A 24,159-nucleotide genomic window follows, 5' to 3' on the forward strand; every position below is an offset into this window, starting at 1 on the left:
AAAATCTTGCCCCCNACCATATACTAGGTACACTAGACAGGCTGGTAAACACTACACCACCATATACTAGGTACACTAGACAGGCTGGTAAACACTACACCACCATATAATAGGTACACTAGACAGGCTGGTAAACACTACACCACCAGGCCATCCTTGTACACTGGTTGGGAGTATGCAACTCTTGAACTGGTCCTTTCTTCTGACGGCAATCTGGGGATTCCATTTCGGGGTTCTTTTAAAGAAATCCTTATTTTTCTTATTTATAACTCCTATAAGTATGTTTAGCAATATTAAAAAGAAATTGTTTTGTGGTTTAGAGAAAAGATGTATTTATTCTGGGCGCGTGTTTTAATCTCCTACTGCGCGCTGATTAGTGTGCTTGGAAGCGCGCTGTCTCCACAAATAACAGGAAAAAATGTTACAAATGGTCAAAATCACGATTAGACCACCTTTAAACTGTTTTTTTGTACAATTTCGATATTTTCAAATACTCTAATAAGATTGTTAAGGCTTCTAAAAGCTGTCAATGGACTTCCGGCATGAAAACAAAAAAGTTCCAAAATTAAAAAGAATTTAACCGTGTCAGGGAAAATTTTGTTAAATTCGATTTGAATTGATTTTAAAAATTCCACTCAGAAGTAAAATCGATTTGAATTGATTTTTAAAATTCCACTCAGAAGTAAAATCGATTTGAATTGATTTTAAAAATTCTACTCAAAAGTAAAATCGATTTGAATTGATTTTAAAAATTTCACTCAGAAGTAAAATCGATTTGAATTGATTTTAAAAATTCCACCCAAAGTTATGGAAAAGTAATAAGTCAAAACGAATATTAAAAGTAAGTGACAGATGTCATTTTCTTCAAGATATTCTGAAAGAAAGGTTTTCTTTTTGTTAAGAGGTGTCACCATGGTAATTTTCTAAGTTAAACGTTTTTTTGACCCCTCCCCCTGTCCCTTCACTATAGCTCTGATAATCATATATTTTTGTCATTGTAAGAATTACATATTTGATTTTAAGAAATGTGTGAAATGTGTCAAGCTACTCAACATAACTTCATTGTACTCGTAAATATATGCAGTATCCTTCCTCCCACCCCCACCCTCTTTCTGACGACCTTATCCATCCTTCCTGCACCCTTATCCNTCTACATCTTTGTGAACAACCTAAAATCCTTTTCTTAACTGGGTGACTTTTTACAGGAAAACCCAAGGAAAAAAGAAAAAACAGATATTTGACTGATAAACTTCTAGGGTGCAGCAAAGACAATGAGTTTTTGGGGTTAGTGGATCGACAATTTTGTTGTGCTTTTTATAGAATAAAATTTATAATTCAATTATGCTTTATTTTTGGAAAGCAATCCCTCCCTTTTTCGGGCGTATACTTGTTGATTTGAATTTTCCACAAAGTGACAATGAACTAGCAATGTAGAATTTAAATTCTACATGACAGTATTGTGATTTAAATACGAGACGCATGCTTAAGGCTGAGTACGCGCTCCTTTATAAAAACTGCTTGTTTTCTGCTATTTTAAAATTTGTATTGGCGCAAACTATTGTTTACTTTTTCATTAATGCTCAGTTACTGTTGTATACATAAGTAATCATTGTGTATGATACAAAATTTTCTTTTTTTAAAGCGACGGCTTCAAAGCTTTATGGGTTCCCGGATTTTTTCAAAAAGAATTTGGATATTTCCAAGTTTTTAGAATTAAATTAAATTAGAATTGAAACTAACTTTGTCTATTTATACCTTTTTTTCTTGAAATACAGGGTGTCCCAAAAACATGGGAATTCAGTGACGAATTCGAAATCGTCACAAACAATATGTGACCATAGCAGACGAAACTCTTACAGATTACAGCTTTCTCAGTAGGTATCACTATACTAAATCAAAGAATTATTTGAAAAGACGATATCGAATTCCCATGTTTATTGGGACACCCTGTAGCAACATTGCAGTGCACAAACAAAGTATATAATGCCTATAAAACTAGTATTTTTGCACAACATGGTTTGTTTAGAATACACTTAAAAATTATATTTTTAAGCAGTATTTTTCTGTCATTTTTTTCGCTTGATTTTCAAAAAGTTAATTCTTCATGAAGCAACAGCATCTTTATAAAGAAATAAACTTATTCAAACCCCTTGTAGGAAGATCAACTTCAGCCCTCCCATTAAAAAATCCTGAGCTCAGGAAGCTTGACAAATGATGAAGTTGGATTGATATGGGAGGTTTTTCAAATTCTTTAAATTCTTTCTTCTTCCTTAGAATTCCTTTTGCAACTTCAAAACAGATCTTTTTGGCTGGTGTTTTGTTATACATTTTACCAGCGGCAGTGTAAAAAATAGTATAATATTATTATTATCGTGAAATATTTTTAAAATTTTAATCCTTTCCTCTCAAAATAAACCAAGATAATGTTGTTATTTAAGGGCGTGGTTGACCTTACAAAGTTTTATAGTTAATTAAGCTTTTAGTTAATTGGAATTATCAAATTAATTAACAGATATTATTATATATCCTCGCAGAGAGCCCTTCGTTTCCTAATTAAACATTCAACAGTAATTTTTGTATTTAAAAAAATTCGTTTAGAAAATTCTTTATATTATTTATAGCTCCTTTCCCACGCAATCTCAGTATCAAACTTTTGTTGTATATTACTCTGAGTTCTTCTTAAAGTATTGTTCATCCAAATTCATGGATTATTTAAGTTTTTTTACCTAGGGTGAAATTCCCGCATAATTACAGGGGCGTTTGACCAGGGGGCTTATATTCACTAACCATAGCTGGCCCTTTCGAAGGTGGGGGGGGGGGTTCCCAATTCCCCCCCCCCCCCATAAAGCAATATCAGATTTTTAAACTTTTGTGGGTTTGTAACATTAGCGCTGCGACCAGGAACTGAAAATGTTGGTTTGATTCTTCAATGCATTGAAACCTACAAATCATATTCACATCCAGATCCTGTTCATATAAGGTTAGTTATAATTACTTAACAATTGAATTTAAAAAATGTAGCTGGCTCCAACAAATATTTATAATTAATTGAGGTATGCTTTTACTTTTATCTTACACTAAAGAGAATGGTTTCAAATATGATTTCCGTTGCTCGAAATTGTGCTCGAAATTGTGCTCGAATTGCGCGAAGTTTACAGAGCTCGCAATTGCACGCAAGTAAACATTAAAAAGTTTATTTAACAGTTTAAAAAATTCGAAATTGAAATGAATAGTCTAGGGAACATACTGTACTGTACTCTACTGCATATAATTTGTGAACATTTACATGATTTGTACACTTTGAACTCCCTTTCAGGCTGAAAGGGACTGAAAAAAATCATACCGAGAGGTTCTTTTAATTCCTCTCTATATATTCTATTCTCTATGGTTAAACCTCCTTGTTTCTATCTATAAGTTTCTAAAACAGGTTCTAACAATAGATTAAATGTGTTCTTTTCCAGGAATAAGCGGAGAGTTGAAGCTAGACAAGAGCAAGTAAAAGAAGAAGAAGGGGAGGGGGAGGGGGAGAAGGAGGAGGAGGAAAAAAGAAAATATAAAAGACTGGAACATGATATTAAGATCAGAGGAGAAATTAGGAGCAGGTGCCAAATTTAAACATTTAATTGGGTTGTTTGCGAGAAAAGAAGAAGGGGCTAAAGTTAACCAAAAGGAGTTGAGCCTTTGAAACAAACTCAAATTTTCGAATTCCCATATCTTTGCAACCTGATGAGGTAAACCTTTGATTTTTCTAACTTAGATTATTCGATCTAACAGAAAGTCATCGGGTTGCAAAGATGGTTTAGAAAATCAGAGTTTGTCGTAAAGACTCAATTTCTTTTCTTTTAAAACCAGCATAATGAAATGATACCTTGACATAATCTGTAAATAATTATTCATTGCAATTTGCAGACACTTACTATACTAGTGTTTGGTCGAAAAATAACGCTAGAAACGATTTGTTTTTTAGATCAAGATTCTCACTTAAATTTTTATTCTGATTTTGATTAAATTGATCATATTTGTGGAGCACTTACAAAACATTTCCCCACAAAATGTTTCATCTAACAAGTGTTTCCTCACAAAAAAAAAAATTTCAGTCATTTCTGAATTTTTTGTTTCCAGTTCATGTTAAATCTAATATTCATGAGACAAGAAAGTTAAAATTTATTTTAAATTATCTGAATTGTGTTAAATTGAAATGTTTCTAAACGAAAACATATTGATTTCATATTTTGATTTTATGAGATATTTAAACATTGATATCTTATTTTACTTTTGATATTTAAAATATTTTGATAGAAAATTTGTAGTTCAGTTTTAAATTGATTAATATACACTCAACTTTTTATACTTGCCAATTTTTAACAGGTCACCGATTCTCGATAAGGGGAGGCGAGGAGGGGACAGGAGGGGGGGGGTAATATGGAGGGACGGGAGGAGGGGACAAACCAGGGCGAAATATATGTTTGGTTTTTAAATAATTTCTTTAATTTGACAAAAAAAAGTTAAAAGAGTAAAAGCGAAAAACTTCTATCTAAAACTTCTATCTGAAACTTCTATCTGAAACTTCTATCTAAAACTTCTATCTAAAACTTCTATCTAAAACTTCTATCTAAAACTTCTATCTAAAACTTCTATCTAGAACTTCTATCTAAAACTTCTATCTAAAACTTCTATCTAGAACTTCTATCTAAAACTTCTATCTGAAACTTCTATCTGAAACTTCTATCCAAAACTTCTATCTAAAACTTCTATCCAAAACTTCTATCTGAAACTTCTATCCAAAGTTCTATCTAAAACTTCTATCTAAAACTGCTATTTGTGATCGAAATTGAAAGCGTGCTTGGAGCGGGGGGGGGAATATAAACTAATTTATACTAATTTGTTTTCATTTGCTTGAAAGAACAAGATTTGTAAGAAGTAAAAAAAGGAGTAATTTCCAGCAGTTTTGAGAAATTATTTAGAACATTTGTAAAATTTAAAAATTTCGTTTCCCTTTAAAATGATTATGTTTACGCCTCCTGTAACATGATTATGTATATGCCCCCTTTAACATGATTATGTATACGCCCCTTTAACATGATTATGTAATATGTATACGCCCCCTTTAACATGATTATGTATACGCCCCCTTTAACATGATTATGTATACGCCTCCTGTAACATGATTATGTATACGCCCCCTGTAACATGATTATGTATACGACCCCTTTAACATGATAATGTATATGCCTCCTGTAACATGATTATGTATACGCCCCCTTTAACATGATTATGTATATGCCTCCTGTAACATGATTATGTATACACCCCCTTAACATGATTATGTATACGCCCCCTTTAACATGATTATGTATACGCCTCCTGTAACATGATTATGTATACGCCCCCTTTAACATGATTATGTATACGCCCCCTTTAACATGATTATGTATACGCCTCCTTTAACATGATTATGTATACGCCTCCTACAACATGATTGTGTATACGCCCCCTGTAACATGATTATGTATACGCCCCCTGTAACATGATTATGTATACGCCACCTGTAACATGATTATGTATACGCCTCCTTTAACATGATTATGTATACGCCTCCTTTAACATGATTATGTATACGCCCCCTTTAACATGATTGTGTATACGCCCCCTTTAACATGATTATGTATACGCCCCCTTTAACATGATTGTGTATACGCCCCCTTTAACATGATTATGTATATGCCCCCTTTAACATGATTATGTAAACGCCCCCTTTAACATGATTGTGTATACGCCCTCTTTAAAATGAATATGTATACGCCCCCTTTAATATGATTATGTATACGTCCTCTTTAAAATGAATATGTATACGCCCCCTTTAACATGATTATGTATACGCCCCTTTAACATGATTAGGTTTACGCCCCCTTTAACATGATTATGTATACGCCCATGCAATGAGCATTGATCCTGGCTTCTTGTACAGTGATTTTACAATGTTAGCAATGAGCTTGCAAAACAAGCAATGATTTTGCTCAAAATTATGTGAGCAGAAAATTTAAGATATCATTTCGTTTTATAAATATTATTTTTAACCTAAATTATTTATTTATATTTATAATAAGAATCAAATGCATTATTTTAAATTATTGACATACGATGCTTTGGATGAAAGGAAAAATGAGAGTGAAAGAATAGAGAATGAAAGGATAAACAAATGAAGGAATAAAGAATTAAAGGTTAAATGAATGAAAGGATAAATAAATGAAAAAAGAAACAAATGAAAGGATAAATAAATGAAAGAATAAAGACTTAAAGGTTAAATGAATGAAAGGATAAACAAATGAAAGGAAAAAGAAATGAAAGGAAAAAGAAATGAAAGGATAAACAAATGAAAGGATAAACAAATTAAAGAATAAAGAATTAAAGGTTAAATAAATGAAAGGATAAATAAATGAAAGGATGAAGGGATGAAAGAATAAATGAAAGAAAGTATATTTGAAAGAAAGGAGGAAGGATGAAGGGATGAAAGTATAAATTAAGAAATGATTAATACATAAAACGATAAATGAATAAATGAAAAGTAGGTGGATGAAAGGATGACTGAATGAATGAATGAATGAATGATTAGGGTGTCTGGCTACCAATGAAGATGTAAGGCTAAAGAAAAAGTAAAAATCTCTAGATAGTTAATCATATTCTATTCTGTACTTAAACATTTAGATATTCTGTTTACTAGCTTACACTTCTTTCTCAGGAGGANATGGAAGGGAGGGTATTATTTATCATGGTTTAGTTTGTCTTAAATTTGGTTTTATTTAAACGAAAAAACCTTGTTTTTATCAAAACAGAATGACTTTGGTTCATGGAAACGAATTGATTTTGGTTCTATTAAAACGAATTGACTTTGGTTCTATTAAAACGAATTGACTTTGGTTCTATTGAAACGAAATGAATTTGGTTCTATTAAAACGAATTGACTTTGGTTCTATTAAAACGAATTGACTTTGGTTCTATTAAAACGAATTGACTTTGGTTCTATTGAAACGAAATGAATTTGGTTTTATCAAAACGAAATGAATTTGGTTCTATTAAAACGAAATGAATTTGGGTTTATCAAAATGAAATAAACAATTGGTTTTATTTCACCGAAATAAACTTTCAGGTAATCAAAACGAACTGAACTTTTTATTTTTTAAACAAAATGAAATTTGGGTCTAATAAAACGAATTGAACTTAGAACTGAGTGGGCAGAATCTTTAATATTATGTTTGCTCCTCATTTGAATACATAATCTTTCTGGTGATCTATCATAGTCAGAACCTACGCAACCAAGAGGATAAATAACCACAGAGTTGCCAGTTATCTGTTATTATGTACTCTACGAATTAACTTTTCATTTTGTCCATGAAACACTGTAGTAGCGAGGAGTATTTTATTAAATAATTGGTTTTCTGCTAAGTAATAATAATAGTTATCAGATAGTTCATATTGTTAAGTTAATAACTGTGAGAAACTGGAAAAAGATAAAAACAAAAAATTGTTAAAATTATCTCCAAAACTCATTCTCTGCTGAGTGCTCATGCAGTGGGTTCTTTCTATGTTGCTAACGATATTTTTAATCGAGGTGCCTTCAGGGTCCAATATTTAGTTAATGCCTTTAAAATCAGAACTATACTCTATTGTCTATCAATCTATTTATCTATTAACTACAGGGTGTCCCAAAAAACATGGGAATTCAGTGACGAATTCGAAGTCGGCTTTGTATAAGATTTATGATTTAGTATAGCGATACCTACTTATATGAAAGCTGTCATCTCGGTGAATTTTTCGTCTGCTAGAGTTTAAAAATTGTTGTTTGTTTATGTTTTGGTTCAATACGAATGTACTGAATAAAATTAGAAGATTTCGAGTAAAAATAAAGTACACTGTTAATACTGCAGAAATTTTAAAGAAATAAATAATTATTGCAGAAAATATGCATTTTAATCAGCTCTGGATCTCCGTTAAGTTGATCTACCACCTCTGTGATTCGCTCTTCAAGTTCGTCCAAGGAGATGGGGAGAGGACTGGTAAAGACCATCCTTTTCATTATGGACCAGATACTAAAGTCCATGACACTCAAGTCCGGGCTCCGTGGAGCCCAGCTGTGGCCCCTGAGACCCCTAAGGTCAGCACCAAGGCCAAGAACTCGACCATCAAATTATTGGTCTAGGTATTCCATGAATCTAGGATTTCTGTGGATGGTAGCACCGTCCTGTTGCCAAATTATTCCTACGTTAAAACCATATTTAGATTTTTTAGAAGATCATAAGAAACTTTGAAGTTGTAAAGTAAATTTTTGGTAATCATAAAAGTAAATTTTTGGTAATCATAAAAGTTAATTTGGTGTGTTTTAATTATTTAAAGGCTAACTAAAAAAATTCCCCACCCCCCTTATAGAAACAGCTCATTTTTAAACACTTAAAATAACAGTAGACATAATTTTAAGCATGGATAAACCAGAAGATACGTTGAAATTACGTCTACAGTCACTTTAACATCATTGCCCTGGCCTTGCCTTAAAAAAAGGATGAATAGTGTCTCCTTATTTTCTAAAACTTATGAAATATGGTTCCTTCAAGTGATCCGTTGTTTGCAGCCATCAACTGAGGAATGCACTCCTCCTTAACCAATTCTTGGTACATCTGGGAATTCATATTTCCGTGTATAAATTTTAAACCAAAGAGTCTTCCCTTACAGGTACCGGCAAACACCATCAACTGAAAAAAATAATAATTATTCAAAAAAAAATGCATAAAAATACAAAGACCAAAGATACTGATACCTGGAGTAAGGTTGGGTTTAATTGGTACTGGAACCTGGAGTAAGGTTGGGTTTAATTGATACTGGAACCTGGAGTAAGGTTGGGTTTAATTGATACTGGAACCTGGAGTAAGGTTGGGTTTGATTGATACTGGAACCTGGAGTAAGGTTGGGTTTAATTGATACTGGGACCTGGAGTAAGGTTGGGTTTAATTGATACTGGAACCTGGAGTAAAGTTGGGTTTAATTTTACCTTTTCTGCATGTTTCTCCTTCATGTGGATTAAGTTTACATCAAGACCAGCTCTGCCTGCACCCCCTTTCTTTTTGGATCCAATGTACCGTGTACAGTTTCGTGAATTAACCTCTCCATCTGCAAATCGAAAATTTGTTCAATTCATTAAACGCATTTTTTTTATAAAACTTACGTAGTTTTTTTATTTAAACATCCATTTTAAGTTTTAGTGTGAAAAAATTCTTTTCTTTGCATGTTTGAAAAAAACAACAGTAATATTAAGTTCATTCTGCTTGACACAAATTTATAATTCTTACCCAAGTAAAAGTTAGCTTCGTCAGTGAAAGCGATATTAATGAGTTCTTCATCTGAGAGCGTCACTAGCCACTCGCACATCTCGAACCTTTTCTCCCTGTCCCCCTGTGATAGACGAAGCTGCTGTGCTGTAATCAATCTAAAAAATATACAAGTTAAAGAATGTCCATATGTATATAATGAGAATGGCAGCGGAATCAAATAGTCATTTTTAATGATGAAGTTTAAAACATGCCATGTTCTAGATTTCAGTTACACCTAGTTTACCAACTGACTGACTAAGGGTCAACTTGCACCCCCCTTCCCCTTTTTTTCTTATTTTGATAAGAAACTATTTACTTATTGTCTCTGAAGTAGAAATTCGAAACTCACTTAATAGAAAAACTATAATTAAAACTAATCAATATTGGAGCTTAAACTATCTATGAATCTATTAACTATCTATCTATCTATCTTTCTATCTATCTATCTATCTATCTATCTATCTATCTATCTATCTATCTATCTATCTATCTCTCTATCTATCTATCTATCTATCTATCTATCTATCTATCTATCTATCTCTCTATCTATCTATCTATCTATCTATCTATCTATCTATATATATATTGGCTCACCTATTGACACTAAACTATTAGGAGCCAAACGACATCAATTCTTGGAATAGCCAACTCTTTCAAGATTGTACTATATTTTCTTTTCATTCATTTATTCATTCGATTCATCCATTCGGGGGGGGGGGTGAAGATTTCGACCCTCCCCTCCCCCACATTCTGTTTGTCTCTATAGGCAAAGAGATGCATAATTTTACAGATATAGTAGAAAACAGATCTGTATATTTTAGAAATATCAGGGAAAACAACTAATTATTCACACGTCACAAATAGTTTTGTCTTAAATACTTTACTGTCAGGCTCAGAAGGGAAATATAAACTTCATGCCCCTCCCCTCCTTCTTCCATTCAATTTCTTGCACCGCTCCTATATCCCTACCCTTTAATAGAAGTTTTAGAAATTTCTCAAAAACCTAAAATCACATTTTTCCCTGAAATTTTCTGAAGTTTCACAAAAAATATTAGTTTGCAAAATTAATGTACGAAAGAGATTTTTCACTGAGTTTTGTCACAAACTCATATTTTCTAATCTTTTCAGTGTAAACTTAGATTATTTGGTCTAACAGAATTCATAGTTTGAAATATCGTCACCAGTTTGCAAAAATTTAGTAGTTAGAAAATTTAAGTTTGGGGGCAAGAACTCAATTCCTTTTGACATAAGCACTTTAACCGGACCGGACCCTTAAATTTGGTCTTTTTATTTTAATTCATAGATAAGATGCGAGTGAGATAAAAACAACACGTATTTATAAATAAGTTAACAAACTCTTTAGTAAGTAAGTAAGTAAATAAGTAAGTAAGTAAGTAAATAAGTTTTAAAAGAGATAAGTCATTTTTCATATAATATGACAAACATTCAACTTGAAAGATGAATAAATGTAATTAAATATATCATGTAATTATGTAATAGATATCGGGTAAACACTATATCCGTAAACCTGAACTATGTTGTACATTATTAATTCTCTTCATTCGTAAATATCTATGTAAAACCATTTCATAATTAATTTTAACTGTGCTGTAAAATAACAACATAACATGATTAGCTTAATCATGTAATATGGATGGCAACGTAGAAATTGTAACTACGTCTTTCCACATTAGCTTGTAACATATAAATCCCAAATACAGTAGTTGATATAGAGACTCCGTACTGTTTACTGCAAGAGACTAATCGTTCCTTGTTTTAATAAACAAGTCGAGATTGTGCCCATTGGTTTGGCATTGATAGTTTACAAGCTAGTGTCTGTGTTGACATCGATAGTTGATGAGATCTAGCCCATTGGTTTGGCATTGATAGTTTACAAGCTAGTGCCTATGTTGACATCGATAGCTGACAAGATCTAGCCCATTGGTTTGACATTGATAGTTTACAAGCTAGTGCCTGTGTTGACATCGATAGCTGACAAGATCTAGCCCATTGGTTTGGCATTGATAGTTTACAAGTTAGTGTCCGTGTTGGCATGGATAGCTGATGAGATCATGCTCAGTGGTTTGGCATTGATAGTTTACAAGCTAGTGCCTGTGTTGACATTGATAGCTAACGAGATCTAGCCTATTGGTTTGGCATTGATAGTTTGCAAGCTAGTTGACATCGATAGCTGATGAGATCATGCCCAGTGGTTTGGCATTGATAGTTCCCAGGATCGTGTCCAGGTTTTGATATTGATAATCAAGTGAAACTGAGTTATACCTGGATAGATACAGGTCTAAAAGCAGTTTTAGGAGTAGGGCAGTTACTACAATTATATCAAAAAATTATAGATAAATAACGTGGGTGGCTGTGAATGGTTGATGATACTTTTTTAGTAAATTTTTACTTTAAACAAGAATTAAAGTTTCTAGAATTGACTGAAACGCTTGCCTTTATAAACGTCAAGATGGTTGTTAGGATTAAATGTCCATAACTGAATATTTGAAAATATTATTATTATTATATATTATTCAAATTCTTGAAATATGATCCATGAAGGAAGGTGTATTAACTGTTGAAGGGACTGTCCACGTAATTTCGTGATAAAAGAAGCATGCTTGATTCACAACGGTACCTTGTAAACCTTTGTCTGTGCTTAATTTACTAACTGCAAATGGGCCCGGCATTGCCCGTGGAGAAAAAAAATGTCACCCCTAGGATACCCACGAGTTTCCACAAAAAATTTCAGCTCATTTAATCCAGCCCTTTGGCCGGTCAGAGGGAACATATATATGAATGTCTTGTTTTATTATATAGATAATTGTAGTTTCCTACAAATATTGACTTCCATCTGCTAATTTCTTGATATTTCAAGAACACTAAAAAGGAAAATGTAATTATCGACCCATTTCTTATGCATTGCTTTTTTGCAAGTTTGTGAATTGTGGGACTTCATTTACTCTTTCAATAATTCCCCACATCATCATGTTAATTTATCTTGGATAGTCCTGTTCCTCTGTAATTTCCCCCTTTTTACCCCCCCCCCTTATAATTTCCCCCTCTGTACTCCCAGTCCCCCCTTGCAGTTTCCCCCGGCTTTGCTGTTTTTCTGCTCATTATTTTTCACATCTGTTCTCCCTAGTTAACCTCAACTAACGTTTCATTACACTTTCTGCACATCATTCTTTTTATCTATCTTAAAAGTCAAATATAGCCAGGCTACTTACTAGGTCGACTCTACACAGGGTAGTACAGACTGGACACTACAACTGGATGCACGCATATACAATAAATGTTGTACAGGCTCGGATCATGCAACTTTTAAAATGGGGTGGTAGAAAGACGACCATTAAGCAATCTAATACATGCGTTACAGATGTTTATTTTTTACAGTGCACATTGACATACTTCTTTTTCTGACGCATTTTTGTAACATTGTTTATAGTTATTTCATCTAACGGTTTCCAATTTTTTTAATTTACTTCCCAGTAGCTTGTTTTTTTTTACCTGGAAATCTATATATCTATCTATATCTAAATATATCTAAATATATCTTTATATGCTTAATTACATTTCTATACTATCAATCAATCAATCAATCTATCTATCTATCTATCTATCTATCTATCTATATATATCTTTATATGCTTAATTACATTTCTATACTATCTATCTATCTATCATCTATCTATCTATCTATCTATCTATCTATCTATCTATCTATCTATCTATCTATCTATCTATCTATTAAGACTTATGCTTTCCTTCCACTTTTACTTTTACCTCTTACTTTCACTATAAACTCAAACATAATCTCTTGTGAAATCCCCCCCTCCTCCCCCCGTGTGGGGGAAATATTTCAACTATTCCCAGTATTTACCCCCCAGCCCCTGGAATGTTAGGTTTGTCTAAACTGCGACATTTCAACAAATCTCCAGCTTCTCACAAAAACAATTTTTTTGCAAAAAAAAGTTGTGTTTTCGCGGGGCCTCGTGCCCCTGTTTTCCGTAAGGAAGCTAAGCTTTCAAATGTTAGTTAATCCGCAACTTTTTTTTCTTAGTACATTATGAAAAAAGTCAAGATTTTGGCGGATTTGCAAAATCTTTAAAGGATGCAAAATTCAGTTTTTTACTGATTCTTTAAAAAATGCAATCTGTCAAGATTTCTAAAAATTGCAATTGAAGTATCCACGATTCAATATAATGCGAGGAATATCGAAGGGGGGGGACTAGAAAAATTTGCACAAACTTGGGGAAAAATCTTTAAGAACCAATATTTATGATTGTAAAATTCCTTTTTTTCTGAAATATTCCTTACACACACCCCTTTTATCTACTCTTTGCGATGTGCAAATAATCTTTACGCACTGTGCAAATAGAATATGCTAATCTCATTTATTCCGTCTAGAGGGTTTATTTATGGCATAGAGCTGTAGAGAATCTAATCTGAATCAACAATAAAAACATAGAACTAGGGATGGGCATTGGGCACCGCTTATTTCATTTCTTTTGTTAAATAATAATTTGTTTAGCCATCAAAAATGTGACCAACTCCAAGATATAAACATCCTCGCATCTTTTTCTAAAACAAATCCATTCATCCTCTATACATCCTCCATCCTCCATTTATCCTCTATCCATCCATTCTCCATCAATTCTCCATTCATCCTCTATACATCCTCCATCCTCCATTCATCCTCTATACATCCTCCATCCTCCATTCATCCTCTATACATTCTTTATCTATCCATTCTCCATCCATCCTCCATCCATTCTCCATCCATCCTCCATTCATCCTCTACACATCCTCCATCCTCCATTCATCCTCTATACATCCTCCATCCTCCATTTAACCTCTATCCATTCTCAATCCATCCTCCATTCATCCTCTATACATCCTCCATCCTCCATTCATCCTCTGTACATCCTTTATCTATCCATTCTCCATCCATCCTCCATTCATCCTCTATACATCCTCCATCTTCCATTCATCCTCTATACATCCTCCATCATCCATTTAACCTCTATCCATTCTCCATCCATCCTTATTCATCCTCTATACATCCTCCATCCTCCATTCATCCTCTATACATTCTTTATCTATCCATTCTCCATCCATCTTCCATCCATTCTCCATCCATCCTCCATTCATCCTCTTTACATCCTCAATCCTCCATTCATCCTCTATACATCCTCCATCCTCCATTTAACCTCTATCCATTCTCCATCCATCCTCCATTCATCCTCTATACATCCTTCATCCTCCATTCATCCTCTATACATCCTTTATCTATCCATTCTCCATCCAACCTCCATCCATTCTCCATCCATCCTCCATTCATCCTCTATACATTCTTCATTCTCCATTTATCCTCTATCCATCCTTCATCCATCCATTCTCCATCCATCCTCCATCCATCCTTCATCCATCCATCTGTTTGTCCATCCGCTAATCTATATTCTATTGATCTCTTTCAATTCTTTATAAGGATTTATGTTTATGTTTCTAATTTCAATAAAACCAATCAATTAACTGCACTGCTACTGAATTATGCAATTTTTACAGGGGGGGGTTCAGAAAACAGGGGGAAATGTTGGCCTTTAATAATTATGAGCATTCTTTTTTTTTGAGTCTGCATGATATATATTTTTCTCGCTAAATTTTTATGAAAGCCTGCAATACTGTAAATATTTGATTATATTTAGGATTCCCCCTAGAGTGTATACTGTATACTGTATACCCCCTGTAGTGGAAGAATTGACCCTAAAGGATTAAGTATATGTTACCTCCCAAATATGGCCTGATCCCATTAAACTGGTATAGATTATATATATTCATATATATTATCTATATATAGGCAGATGCAGTGATAGGGTTGGGGTAGTGAGTGAGTGAGTTAATAAGTGAGCGAGAGGGTGAGTGAGTGAGTTAGTGAGTGAGTGAGTGAGTAAGTGAGTGAGTGAGTGAGTGAGTGAGTGAGTGAGTGAGTGAGTGAGTGAGTGCGTGAGTGAGTGAGTGAGTGAGTGAGNTGTAGGTCGGAGGTCAAGTTTATCTTATTAATCTTTAGATTTGCTATGGAGGTCGGAGGTTAGGTTTATCTTATTAATCTTTAGATTTGCTATGGAGGTAGTGAGTGAGTGAGTGAGTGATTGAGTGAGTGGGTGAATGAGTGAGTGAGTAAGTAACATCCAAAATAAATGTTGATTGTTACAAAGGCTATTATTTATCTTTTTAACAAGACAGATATAAAAGTATAATGAGATCTTCAAGCACAAGATATAAAATCATTTAACTTGAGCATCTGATTTATTAACAAATACATTAAGCAACACGATAAGATCTTATACAGGGTGTCCCAATAAACATGGGAATTCAGTGACGAATTCAATATCGTCTTTTTAAAATAATTCTTTGATTTAGTATAGTGATACCTACTGAGAAAGCTGTAATCTGTAAGAGTTCACATTTTGTTTGTGTATGTTTTGACTGCATACGGTTGTACTTAGTAAAACAAGAAAATTGCAGTATTCAAACAGAGTAAACTTGTCCTCTTCACTGTTCATCTTTTTTGGGACACCCTGTGGGTAAAGAAATGAGAATAAACGAATTCCGTTTTATAATTGTAAAGGATAAAACTGTGGCAAAACTGTGTTAAAAAATATATCCTTTTCAAATCCTATTCGAGCTGCTGAACCCCGCTATGAAGTGTCTGTGGGGGGGGGGGGCATAATCTGACTGTCCCTTCTTAGCTCTGTTTATCCTAAGCTGGCAAGCTTGTTATTTCCACTCAACAATTAGAGATGGGCATCCATCATTGTTTAGTTTTTATTTAGTTTTCACACAGTGGGACTCATAAAACTGTGGAATAGGAAGAGCAATGTTAACTTCTGATTTTAAAGAGAACAATATAAACATGAAACACAGAAATGTACAAATCAACTAAACCCAAAAACTTAATTATTTTCAAGCTAAAATAATTTGCGTAATGACAGCAGAACATTAAATACAAATTAGATTGCAAAAATGGCGTCTTCCGATTCCATAAATGATGAAAATTTAATGTAAGCATTATTTTAAGTAATCCTTCATTGATAGATGGGCATGTTCGATTCACAACAGTATCCTTAAAAGCTTTGTCTGATCAAGTAGGTATATTAGATATCCATGTGTTAGCTTTTGAAAACTGGTTATTTTTATTAGTGGTTTCTCTGCAAAAACCTGACTTGCGCATTTCTTTCTTCAGAAACAATAGAGAGAATATCTGAAACAGAGCAGAAAACGACGTTATATTCTAAATTATTAAATATGATAATGTTGTGAATAGAGCATGCCCTTAAATTAACACGTCAATCCCTCTCTAACTTGAATTCTATTAAAAACTTGACAGCTCCATCAGATACTTTATTCAGGGTTGTTAATCGTTTTTGAAAACGATCATTAAACGATCTTTTTTTTCGTTTTCCTATCGTTTTTTGTTTCGTTTTCCGATCATTTTAAAAACAATCGTTTTAAAAACTTTTTTAAAAAACGATCGGAAAACGAAACAAAAAACGATAGGAAAACGAAAAAACGATCGTTTTTCCAAAATATGTAAACGTTAACATCCCTAAATATTCTATGTGCTTTATTAAGGTTGTATAAGGTTTGTATTCTCGATGCGCTCAAATGTTTGAAAAATGTCGTCTCCTTAGCATGGAAAAATCCGCATATGACGTCACTGATTATAGAGGGGAGAGTGACGTCATATGCTAAGTATGACGACATTTTCCGAACTTATCATTTATACAACCTTGTTTTTTACCATACAAAATACACAAGATCTCATGATCTCATGATCTCATGTATAGAAGAATTTGTAAATACTGCAATGGTCTGACAAAAAAATATATTATATATACAATTATTGCAATAGCCAGAAATTGTGGAATGAGCTGAAATATTTATTAATAGTTTATTTCATTTATTTTTTGTTTGTTTCACAACTGATATATTTCTGAAAATGCTCAGTGTTCAGTGCAAATATTTATAAATAAAGCTGTCACAAAGAAGAACAGTTCAGTTCAACAAAGGAAGCTTTTTCTTCAGGTACGCAATTACACTTGTAGAGAATACAGTTCTGAACCCAGAGCCTGTCCATCGGGAAGTTTTCTTCAGTGTCATCATTCCAGAAACTGCTTTTATATCAAAGTAAGTTTTATTGGCACATTACACGCTGTATAGGGCTCGGTATTTAAAAGCATATTAGACATTAGTGCTGTTTTTTATCAGTTTGTTTATATTTCGTAATGGAAAGGCAAATCAAGTTATTGCTTGCTTTTAATTTTTGATAAAACTAATATTTCGGTATTTTCTGGTATTAAAAAAAACTTTTCTTTGTTAAAGCACTGTCAATGTAGCTTCAAGCTTCAAGCTTCATTCATGGACTGGTATTTCCAATTCATAATTGTACCATAAACGGCTTTGTTTTTCAAGTATGAATTAGATTTCCATGTTAATTATTTAGAAAACTGATTTTTTTCAAGCAAAAATTACTTGAACATTTCTGCTGCAGGAAAACAATGCAGAATTATCAGAATTAAACACTTTTAAAAGTTAATTAGAAAATAGACCAGTTCAAGGAAAAATAAAGATGAAGGTCTGATATTTATCAAATTAGTTCTAAGTCAGATTCATGGACTTTGTATATTGCATTCTGATCTTATTTAAAGATTTAAAATGGAGGTCTAAGGTCAGACTTATGTTTTTCATATTAAAGTTCAAGTTTATCTTATAAACCTTTAGGTTTCCTATGGAGCTTGAGGTCGGAGGTTAGGTTTACCTTATTAATCTTTAGATTTTCTATAAAGGTCGGAGGTCAAGTTTATCTTATTAATCTTTAGATTTGCTCTGGAGGTTGGATGTCAAATTTATCTTATTAATCTTTAGATTTGCTCTGGAGGTCAGAGGTCAAGTTTTATCTTATTAATCTTTAGATTTGCTATGGAGGTCGGAGGTTATTTTTATCTTATTAATCTTTAGATTTTCTATAAAGGTCGGAGGTCAAGTTTATCTTATTAATCTTTAGATTTGCTCTAGAGGTCGGATGTCAAATTTATCTTATTAATCTTTAGATTTGCTCTGGAGGTCAGAGGTCAAGTTTTATCTCATTAATCTTAAGATTTGCTATGCAGGTCGGAGGTTATGTTTATCTTATTAATCTTTAGATTTGCTATGGAGGTCGGAGGTCAAGTTTACCTGGCTGAGGTTAAGGAAAAGGAAGAGGCCTTGAAGCTGTATAAGGATGCTGTTGAAGAGGGGAAATCTGCAGGTGTCAGATATTTTAATTTATTACCTGAAGTATCATGTTTTTATTCTTCTTTTTAACCTTGAAAAAAGTTAACATTAAAGTTTTGATTAGTTAAAGTCTTTTAAAGAAAAATATGATTAACTTCCTATTTCTTAATTCCTCGGCACCCAGCATGTTCTAGCCGCGGTGCTCGGCCCCCTAGCCCATCCTAGCCGCAGCGCTCAGCCCCCCATTGCAGCCTGCGACACCTCAGAGGGCTTAACCTTACCTTTGGGAAGTTGCCACTTAGGAAATTGCAGATTTGGGAAGTTGCCACTTAAAAAGTCGCCATTGGGAAAATGCCTTTGGGAAAGTACCTAACACCTTGTACATTCTACATTTTCTTATGTCTGCTGCAGGTCATGTTGGGGTATCTGCCCGACACAGCAATAGGTTCAAGGTGTCGGTCAACACGCAGCCCGGGGAGGTCGTGAGGAGCATTATCAATCAATCAATCAATCAACTAATCAATGTTGCCATTTTTAAAAGATTGTTCAATATCAAAAAAGATTTACATAAAGATTTACACTTTATATAAATATTTGTCTAATAGTGTTAAACAGATTTTCGAAGTTTTATAAAATTGACTTATGTCGCTTTATTATTTCTGGTTTTGGACTTTTAAAGCAAGGACGAGCAAGACAATGACTGAGATCTGTCAGATTTAAGAGAACAAATTAAATATCTCCAGCACCGTTGTTTTTAGTAAATAATTCACTGCATTCTCTCACTGAAATGCCAGGTTTTAACAAATTAGAAGCTTTCAAATATTATTCTAAATTTGAATTTATTGGTTTTGCCTCCAGATTTTATCTGCTATATGAAGAGCTGTTAAAAAGAAAAGGAGGTGTTTACAATTACATAATTAATATTAGGTAAACAACTTTTTTTTAATTTACTAAATTTAATTGGTTTTTATTTTTATCATTTTTTACATTTTTCTATAGTCCACATCAGAAGCTGTCCAATTATGTAATAGATGTTAATAATTGAAAAACCCCGATTCTGAAAACGTATTTACCCCCAAAGTAGGAGTTTTGAACGTCAAATTTGCGCTCAAACTTAGGATTTACAGATCTTTAAAAAGTTTAATATGTCTCAAATGAATTCGAAAGAAGTTTTCCACAACACTGCATACTCAGTTCAACTACCTTTCATAGCCGGTCACTCCCTTTAACCATTTTCTTATAGTCCACATCAGAAGCTGTCCAATTATGTAATAGATGTTAATATTGCGGAGCAAAAAAATATTTCAAGGTGAGATTATTTTAAAAAATCTAAAACAATTTTTAAAAAGTAATTCAATCATTTAAATTAGAGAGCTATCTCATAAATAAAACACGGTTAATTTTTCTATTTTATTGCTGTCAGATTGTTTCGTGTTTTTAACACTCCTAGGCAACATGAGTTGGATTGTATAGATAGACAGTATAATCCTATATGATATTGGGACTAATATACACTCCTAGGCAACATGAGTTGGATTGTATAGATAGACAGTATAATCCTTTATGATATTGGGACTAATATACACTCCAAGGCAACATGAGTTGGATTGTATAGATAGACAGTATAATCCTATATGATATGGGGACTAAGGAAATGATTCTTTGCCAGAAACTCTGATTTTCTAATTTCTATATTTTGCAACCCAATATCGTAAACCTTTTATATTTCAAACTATGAATTCAGTTATATCAAATAATCTAAGTTTAAAATATCTAAGGTTTACACCAACAGGTTGCGATGATATAAGGATTAATAAATTTGAGTTTGTGACTTAATTCCTTTGTTTGTTCTAAGAAATGTTTAGGAAAGAAATGTATCAGAAAAAGTAACATTTAAAAATTAATCTTGTAGACAAAACAATTAAATATTAAGATACAGTGAAACCCTTAATAACAAATACATCGAAAGAATTTATCAAATGTCGTATTCTTCACTTTCTGATAATGGAATGTTGCAGATATTTGGTTTTTAATTAAATGATTATATAGAACTCTTTAAAACTGTTTCCGCATATTCATGGCTATTTATTTTTTTTCGCAAATACTGAAATTTACGTAATATAGTAAAATACTCATTGAAAAATTGTCAAGACGACATTTGAATAATTCTTCCGATGTATTCATTATTAAGGGTTTTACTGTAGTAGGTTTGTTTATCCACACTCTCCTTGTTAATAAAAAGCTATTAAAGATCTAAATCAACCTTTAAGTTGTCTCCCAAATTTTATGTTTATTGGGCACAGTGGCATCATTTTCATTAGATACATTTCGATTTTTTAGAATTAATGTTCCAAATCTCAAAAAACATTCGTAATTTTTAGAATTAATGTTCCAAATCTAAAATAACATTCATAATTTTTAGAATTAATGTTCCAAATCTCAAAAAAATATTCGTAATTTTAGAATTAATGTTCCAAATCTCAAAAAATATTCTTAATTTTTAGAATTAATGTTCCAAAGCTCAAAAAACATTTTATCGATGTAGAGAAAGAAGATGAAGAAGGTAAATAAAAACAATTAAATTTTGCGAAAAAAAATGTGAATTTTAAAATATTAACTTTTCTTAAACAATTCATGAGAAGTTTCAAAAAGAAAATTGTTTAATTAAAATATGAACTTGAGGGGGAAGTAAGGCCGAGAAGTCAACGTTAGCATCTCCTCACCTTTCTTGCAACTAATTCATAATTGTATATTTGTTTATCTTCAATGTTTTTGTTTTTAGAACAGTTGAAGGACTCAGAAATACTCTTGAGGTAGGATATAACAATTATTTACTTAAATACTAGAGAAACAATAAACATCAAACAATAATATTCAACTAAACGTTATTTTCGTTTATTTAAAGATGAGATATTTTTTTTAAATTTCATTTGATTTGATTTGTAAAATTAGTTAAATTGGAAAACAAAAAATTGATGAATTTTTACAATCTTTTTTCAACCATTTCTGAATTATTAAAATGATATATATCATAAATTGATAAAAATAAAATTTTCTCATTAAGGTTTGTCTCATCAAATTTGAACATTTATTTAGTCCGAGTAGTGGAGGTAGTGCTCGAGTACTTTATAACCCTGACATTCATCATCTACAGGAGCAGGTCTTTTATACTTTATATCCCTGACATTCATTATCTACAGGAGCAGGTCTTTTATACTTTATATCCCTGACATTCATTATCTACAGGAGCAGGTCTATAATACTTTATATCCCTGACATTCATCATCTACAGGAGCAGGTCTATTATACTTTATATCCCTGACATTCACCATCTACAGGAGTAAATCTATTATACTTTATATCCCTGACATTCACCATCTACAGGAGCAGGTCTATTATACTTTATATTAAAAGTGCAAAATAAAAATAAAAAATTATAAAAGGAGCAAATCTGAGATTCTCAGGCTCCTGTGGGATATCGTCGTTTTCAGATTGGTTGCGTATTTGTTGAATATGATCTGTTTGATACTACAACTTGTTTACAAAATTGCATATATATGAACTTTCGTATAAATTTTACACAGTTTTATATCAATTTCTCGAGACAGGAACATCAGATAGATGCTTTATATGTATCGTTTAAGGTCTGAGATTTTCAGGTTTCAATACCCCCTTTCATTTTTCCTTTACAGTCCCTTTAATCATTTATTTTTTCTTCAGTTTGTTTCAATATTTTTATTTTCATTTTACTTTCCTTCAGGTGAAAGAGGGTCCCCTACAGTTTATGATAGAATATGAAGTAGAGAGAGGGGATAAAGGAGGAGAACTAGACCTGTACCAGGTATTCTACTCGTCTGAAGATTCAAAATGTCTTTCTCTCCGACGATACAAAATGTCGTCCTTAATCTCTTTTTAATGTCTAGAACTTTTTGTGATTATTTTTATTATTTTAGGGATATTTTGTACATTTTGTTGCGCCTGAAAACCTTCCACCGATGCCGAAACATGTAGTTTTTGTTCTTGATACATCAGGAAGGTAAGATACTGTTATTGATGCAATAGGAAGGTTATGTTATTGATGCATCAGTACGAGTATATTATTAATGCATCAGAAATATTATGTTATTGATGGATCAGGAAGAGTATGTTATAGATTCTGTTCTTGACACATCTAAAAGATTAGATTCTTGATGCATCAGGAAAATTATGGTCTTGATGCATCAATGGTAAGATTATAATCTTGATACATCAGGAAAGTAAGGTTATGTTCTTGAAGTATCAGGAAGGTAAGATCATATGATCTTAATAGGAAGGTAAGGCTATGTTCTTGAAGCATTAGTAAGGTAAGGCTATGTTCTTGATGCATTAGGAAGGTAAGGTTGTATCCTTGATGTATTTGGAAGGTAAAATTATATGATTCTGATGCATCAGGAAGGTAAGACACTGTTCTTGAAACAGCAGGAAGATTATGTTTTTGATGCATCTGGAAGGTAAAATTGTATGATTCTTTTGCATCAGGAAGGTAATATTATGTTTTTCTTGATGCAACAGGAAGGATTCTGATTTGATTTGTGTTTAGTAAACACTGTGAAAACTATTGTGTTTAGAATAAGATATATTTTGGATGTAACATACTAATTGTGTTTAGTATGAGATACAGGAAGATGCAGCAGACAGTAAATGCTATGAATACTATTGTGTTTAGTATGAGATACAGGAAGATAACAACATTTGATTTGATTTGGACCATCCTTACAACATTTGATTTGATTTGGACCATCCTTACAACATTTGATTTGATTTGGACCATCCTGACAACATTTGATTTGATTTGGACCATCCTTACAATATTTGATTTGATTTGGCCCATCCTTACAATATTTGATTTGATTTGGACCATCCTGACAACATTTGATTTGATTTGGACCATCCTGACAACATTTGATTGATTTGGCCCATCCTTAAAATATTTGATTTGATTTGGACCATCCTTACAACATTTGATTTGATTTGGACCATCCTTACAACATTTGATTTGATTTGGACCATCCTTACAACATTTGATTTGATTTGGACCATCCTTACAACATTTGATTTGATTTGGCCCATCCTTACAATATTTGATTTGATTTGGACCATCCTGGCAACATTTGATTTGATTTGGACCATCCTGGCAACATTTGATTTGATTTGGACCATCCTGACAACATTTGATTTGATTTGATCAATTCTACATTCTTGATCCGGCAAGGGTTGTAAATCAGATTAACTTTCTCTAAAAGAAAAGCCGCTTGAAATTACAATTATCAGTCCAATCAATCAATCTTATGTCTTGGTGTTGTTAAAAAGCAAAGATCAAAGATTTTTACTAGTAGATCAACTTCTGAAGGAAGTTGTAAATTAAAATAACAAGTTTAGCTAAATTTGGCGCTTTTTTGAATTTAAAATTTACCAAAGAACAAACTTAGTCTTTAATTGTTTGCACTTCTTGAAACGATTAGCAAAACAAAATTTCTTTTTCTTA

At 32.6% G+C, this 24,159-nt stretch overlaps 2 protein-coding genes across 3 annotated transcripts; one reads left to right on the plus strand and one right to left on the minus strand.

Moving 5' to 3' along the window:
- The first annotated feature begins 321 nt into the window (after positions 1-321).
- Positions 322-23,584, plus strand: LOC111711267 (inter-alpha-trypsin inhibitor heavy chain H6). The gene is made up of 14 exons (XM_023485568.1): positions 322-412; positions 2,902-2,980; positions 3,462-3,602; positions 17,448-17,549; positions 18,566-18,669; positions 19,047-19,122; positions 19,494-19,562; positions 19,879-19,944; positions 21,140-21,198; positions 21,418-21,448; positions 21,732-21,795; positions 22,396-22,476; positions 22,589-22,671; positions 23,284-23,584. The coding sequence occupies exons 1-14, from the start codon at positions 328-330 to the stop codon at positions 23,582-23,584; spliced, it is 1,341 nt and encodes a 446-aa protein (XP_023341336.1). The 5' UTR covers positions 322-327.
- LOC111711271 (uncharacterized) lies at positions 7,972-9,608 on the minus strand. 2 transcript variants are annotated; one of them, XM_023485571.1, is made up of 4 exons: positions 9,339-9,608; positions 9,014-9,159; positions 8,600-8,744; positions 7,972-8,256 (listed from the first exon to the last, which is right to left on the minus strand). In XM_023485571.1, exons 1-4 carry the CDS (start codon positions 9,415-9,417, stop codon positions 8,186-8,188), a joined length of 441 nt encoding a protein of 146 aa, XP_023341339.1. In that variant the 5' UTR covers positions 9,418-9,608; the 3' UTR covers positions 7,972-8,185. The 2 variants fall into 2 exon arrangements, with proteins under 2 accessions (XP_023341339.1, XP_023341340.1); XM_023485572.1 differs by having other exon boundaries at positions 9,041-9,159; positions 9,339-9,603.
- Positions 23,585-24,159: the final 575 nt, after the last annotated feature.

The sequence above is a fragment of the Eurytemora carolleeae genome, unplaced genomic scaffold, assembly GCF_000591075.1.
Source record: "Eurytemora carolleeae unplaced genomic scaffold, Eaff_2.0 scaffold1101, whole genome shotgun sequence".
NCBI lineage: Eukaryota > Metazoa > Arthropoda > Copepoda > Calanoida > Temoridae > Eurytemora > Eurytemora carolleeae.

Excerpts from the sequence above, each read along its gene's own strand:
- LOC111711267 (XM_023485568.1), top strand. The coding sequence starts at position 328 with ATGTATTTATTCTGGGCGCGTGTTTTAATCTCCTACTGCGCGCTGATT. Across the intron at positions 21,796-22,395 it reads TTCATCATCTACAGGAGCAG|GTGAAAGAGGGTCCCCTACA; the intron begins GTCTTTTATACT and ends ACTTTCCTTCAG. Across the intron at positions 22,672-23,283 it reads GTTCTTGATACATCAGGAAG|TATGAGATACAGGAAGATGC; the intron begins GTAAGATACTGT and ends AATTGTGTTTAG.
- LOC111711271 (XM_023485571.1), bottom strand. The coding sequence starts at position 9,417 with ATGTGCGAGTGGCTAGTGACGCTCTCAGATGAAGAACTCATTAATATC. Across the intron at positions 9,160-9,338 it reads CGAAGCTAACTTTTACTTGG|ATGGAGAGGTTAATTCACGA; the intron begins GTAAGAATTATA and ends TTCGATTTGCAG. Across the intron at positions 8,745-9,013 it reads TAAACCCAACTTTACTCCAG|TTGATGGTGTTTGCCGGTAC; the intron begins GTTCCAGTATCA and ends TATTTTTTTCAG.